General features: G+C 44.3%; 1 protein-coding gene across 1 annotated transcript; it reads left to right on the top strand.

Moving 5' to 3' along the window:
* Positions 1-3993: 3993 nt before the first annotated feature.
* On the top strand, positions 3994-4890 carry LOC133905110 (ocs element-binding factor 1-like). Its single transcript, XM_062346824.1, has one exon. It carries the CDS (start codon positions 4071-4073, stop codon positions 4566-4568), a length of 498 nt encoding a protein of 165 aa, XP_062202808.1. The 5' UTR covers positions 3994-4070; the 3' UTR covers positions 4569-4890.
* Positions 4891-5278: the final 388 nt, after the last annotated feature.

Here is a 5278-nt window from a genome sequence, read left to right as displayed (position 1 = left end):
CGCACGAACAAAGAGCTCCATCGGTGCACAAGTAATAACGGATGCACAAGTAATAACGAGCTCCATCGGTGCAGCATAACAATGATACATAACAGTGAGTCTCAGATAAAAAAAGAGAACTGCAAGAGGAAATGTTAATTAAAATGAAGGGAAGACGGCAGTCAAATTTTTAGATATACAATGATCCATGCATGTGATTCTCTGTAGGTATTTTTTGCACTGTTTGCTTTCTTCCCTTTTCATGATTTGGGTTATCTTTATGAACAACCAATGGTGACACCCCGGCTTCACAATATATACACTTTTGCAAGAAAAAATAGCATGCAGTAATCATTTGTAATCACACCCTACTCCATTAGCATGCATCAGAGTCTACTTAAGCTTACCTAAGTTCTCAAAAAAAGAAAAACAAGAAGCTTACCTATCATTACAGTCTCCAAATCGGCCTAACATGAGGTTTTTAACCTCTTCATGAAGTAATATATATAATCACATAGAATCAATTACATGCTTATATATCTACTACAGTACTTCATAACAAATGCAAGGAGGAAATAAAAGATGATACACCAAGGCCGGGGGTGCAGCTGTTGCATGTTCGACACCTGGCCCAATCTAGATCCTCAGTTCATCCTCTCTTGTCTAACAAAACAAGAAACTGAGATTTCAGATTTCCTAAACTAGATTCCCAGAGAGAGAGAGAGATTTCAGATTCCGAGAGAGAGAGAGAGAGAGAGGGGCTGCTTTATCCCCCCAAATCCTGAGGCACACCATGTGGCCGTCCCGCCCAGCTCGATCGCTAGATCCCATCTCCCATCGTGCACCCATGATCCAGTGCAGCTACAGACACGAGGATGCAGGCTTTGCAGCTAGCTACGTACCCACACATGCATGGCATCTGTCCGGCAGCGAACGCTTAACGAACATAACTCCCTCCACTGATCCCTAATCACTGCAGCTAACTGATTAATTAGACTGCCTCTGAGCAGTTAATTCCAATAGCTCGCAATCATTCTCCGTTTGCGATTAAGCAATTGTACGCGAGGGTCTGTCTGCTGGGTGCCTGTTTTCGCTGGATCTCTCTCGTGCAGTCCACTTGCTGCTGGAGCAGAAAGGAGGCAGGCAGCTTTAGTAGTCGACAGGCAGCTTTAGTACTCGACAGGCAGCAGATCAAGTGTAGTGAAAAGTGATGCAGTGTTGCTTTTAGGACTGTTTAGTATAGACTAGGATCGAGAGTGACGAGGGTAAATAGTTGTCTAATTTTGTTTTAAATTGATGGTCTTCTGTTAGCGAGCATCCGAAGTCGACACATGTACTCTGTTTTGCGATCTTGATCGTCCACAAATCTCTTCGGTTCCTGATCCCTCGGGCCGTCTTGTCACTTGCATCGGTATCTCCTTCGCTTGACTTTATCACCACATCGTCTTCATTCTTCCTTCCATACTTTGCTTGATCTCCATGTACATAACTATTATTACCCTTGATTTCATCCGGCCTTCTTGATCATCCAGCACCAAACTCTCCGCTTAGCCCTGATCATCCCGCCGTCGACTGTCAAGTTGCATCCATCACATGCATAATATTAGATAAGGAAACATGTTTCTCCAAACCTCTAAAAACATCTCCAATTAGCCCAACATCAAGATCCCTGTCAAAGAACCAAATTCATAAAGAATTGTGAATACCGGATGTTCCAGTGTGTACCCATCTCTGAACACCAGATCATCTTGTGTATGAACTGATTTCTCTGCTAAAAACCTTCTGTAAAACCCTTTGGTGAAACCTTTGATGTGTACTAAGCTTATCACCAGATTATCCGGTGAGTACATCTGCATCAAATCCCATTTTGCAACCTTTCTGATAAATGTTCCGTTGTTCACTCCGCTCATCGCTAGATTATCCAGTGCACATTTTCTCTCTGGCACCAAAATTAGACTTCTCTGAAAAATTGTCCGGTGTGTACTGAGTTCCATCATTGGACCATTCGATGGGTCAAACTCCATTTGGCACAAAAAACATACATTTTTGGAAAATACTCTGGTGTTCACATCCCTGAAACCAAACCATCCGGTGCACAGTTTAAGTTTTGCCTCTGTATAAAAATAGCTTCGGTGTGCACTGTCTTTGATCATCAGACTATCCGGTGTATATAATATCTTACACACCGGACCATCCGGTGAGTACAATTTCTCTGGACTCGGAGACAAAAACACAAACTCTATTTTTTTCATCTTTGATCAGATATGATTATATTTGCAACATATAGACATACTCACGCAACCCAAAATTCGTCAAACCAAAACTATAATCTTATCAATCACTCATCACGATAAATCAAAACATATTTTCACTTTTCTCAAGAGAGTCGATGAGGACTTGTTTTCCAATGCAGTGCAGGCAAGGCTCTTTTCCTTCTGCCTCAAGGTTTTGGCCTGCCTCATGCAACCAGCCTCATATTCAATTCAGAGTGTTATATGAAAACTGTTTTCACATATATATAGTTTATCTGTCGATTTAGATTTTTCGCTGATACTATCAAGTGACGACATACGGCGTCTACATTTCTGTCTATGATTAAATGGAAAGATTACTTACTTGCAATGCTATGCAACGCCGGAATACGTACTCCATTTTGATGAGAGTATTGCTTTCGATTCTCACTGCTTTAGATTGTGTGGATGGTGACTTGATGATATATGCTGTTCTAGTGGCTGAGCACACTCCTGATCGAGCAGATATTTTTTGTACTGGTGCATTACGAAGCAGAACACATGATTTGGCGTAGCTTTCAGGCCTAAGCTCAAGATATATACCTGTAACTAAAGTACTGGTTGATACACGCTAGGCTGCCACTTAGCTCGCTTAAAAATCTAAAATTCTAGCTACGACCTCTCGATCGATCACTTGAGATGTCCACAAACTAGTGGTTGAGCATAACGCATGATGCATGAGGTGAATGCTAGCTAATTAAGTTTTTTACTATCTTGCAAGGCTGCATATACGCCTACTGCATAAAACCTGTCTGCCTATAATAAACAAGACTAAGAAATAAACTAGATAACGTAGATTGCAAATTCCTTAATATTTATCGATCTCTATTTTGAACGTTAAGTCAATCTCGCCTCGTAGCTATATATAAACTCGATCAATTAATTACAATATCAAGAATCTGAAGCTTATCGATCGATTAATTTCACATCCCAAGAATGAAAAAAAGATATGGGCTGATCCTATCAAAGTCTCACGGCCGTGGCAAAACAAGAAGGATCCAGCTGATCTCTAGATCTTCCTTAGTGACTAAGGTTTGGAGGCTTCTCAGTTAGGTTGGGCTAGTCACCTCTTCTTCTACCTTTGGCCATGTATATGCATGCATGGATGCACCAACCAACTAACCCACAGAGTACCAACCAAACTTTCAACTTCTCCGCTAAGGTTTTATTTATTCGAGATGTAACTCATCAACTTTTCCTTCAAGATCTTGTTGGATTCAAAGTGAACTCTGTGGATAACCACTGGGAAAATCGTAAAAGTATGTGCAACTATATTTTGGAGTATATATATATATGTTTATGCCGCAAAGTTATATCTGTTTGAAACATGACATCTGCAATATCATTAGCATTTTGAAACATGACATCTGTTTGAAACTGGACGAGTAGATTGGACACGACAAACTCTTGCACCTTTATGAGTAGTTCTTTTATGTCTTAACCAATCGATCCTTTTTTCCAGCCGATCGATTTGGTTGATAAGTTCATTGATTTAAAACTCTTTGCATTGTGATTAATTTTATTTTGGAGTATATATATGTTTATGCCGCAAAGTTGTATGCCAGGACAATCAACCTGTCGATGCAAGACCTTTTTTCTAAAGAAGAAAAGAAGAACAAAGTTGCCACGTCAGGTTACCACTAAGGATGGGCCCCCCCCCCCTCCCCTGATTCGCCTATAAATAGGGGCCTTCCTACACTTGTTCCCTCCCTTTTCCCTCTCTTACCACTCGACCCCCTCTAATAAGTTGCTAATTACCATTCTGCCCCTGGCCAATTAGCAGCAGCAGCAGCAGCAGCCATGGCCCTCCCCCTCATCTCGGATCCCGCTGTCGAGGCCTTCCTCTCCGATATCGGGTTCGGGATCGGGATCGTGCCCGGACACACGCCGCCACCGCCGGCTACTCCGCTTCAAGACGCGATGACGGTGGCCGCCACGCCGCCGGCGCAGGAGGAGGAGACGTCGGCCTCGGCAGCCGCCGACGAGGAGCGGCGGCGGCTCCGGCGCAAGATCTCGAACCGGGAGTCCGCGCGCCGCTCCCGCGCGCGCAAGCAGCTGCACCTCGAGGAGCTGCGCGCTCGCGCGGCCCGCCTCCGCGCGGGCAACCGCGAGCTCGCCGTGCGCCTCCGCGGCCTCCAGGCGCGCGCCGCGCTCGTCCGGCTCGGCAACGCCCGGCTGCGCGCCGAGGCCACCGCCCTGGGCCGCCGCCTCGCGGCCGCGCAGCGCGCCATAGTGCTACGCCAGCTGTACGCCGCCGGCTTTCATGAGCTGCAGACGCTGGCCTCGTTGATCGTGTAGGCGCGCTGGGCCGGCTGGGAATGCCATGCCCATGCATGCACGCACGTGCTGATCTTTTTGACTGGCTCACCTGGAACGAAAGGACTTTAATCATCACAATTCACAAGCAGGATGGATATATATTCTTGTAGATACACTACTACTGCTAGTAGCAGCACCAAGCAAGTAAGCAATTCTTGATGAAAAAATGAACTGCGCACGTACGTGTGGAACTATATATGCATGCATGCACAGCGAACGTCCGATTAATATTTGGTTCTAAGAATGCATGCTTATGACATATGCACTCCGTTTGATGAAAATTGACGGCCGGGATTGATAAAACCAGCTCAAACATGAATCGATCAATTTACTTTTTTTTATAATGGAAACTTTATATCGTTACATCATAGAGATAGAACTATTTGCTTTGGCGTGATCCATATATATTCGTCTCGACCGATATCTGGTTTGATATGTTCACGTGCTGGAACTGATCTCTGTGGTTACTAGACTCTTCTCGAGCATTATTCAGCGCTGTATGTCAAATTCTGTGGGGGAAATTTGGTACTTGTCACGCTCAAGTCGAGAATTTCGCGGTCACTGGCGGCGGCGTAGGATTGCATATATGCTAGCTTGTCCCACATATCATTTTCATCTGTCCCTTTTTTATCACTCTGAATTGTGATGAGCGAATCAAATTGATATGGCATGGAGATTTATGCACTGTT

This window comes from Phragmites australis, chromosome 22 (assembly GCF_958298935.1).
Source record: "Phragmites australis chromosome 22, lpPhrAust1.1, whole genome shotgun sequence".
NCBI classification, from domain to species: domain Eukaryota; kingdom Viridiplantae; phylum Streptophyta; class Magnoliopsida; order Poales; family Poaceae; genus Phragmites; species Phragmites australis.
Note: the sequence above shows the minus strand (reverse complement) of the source record. Positions and strands in the feature narration are given on the sequence as shown.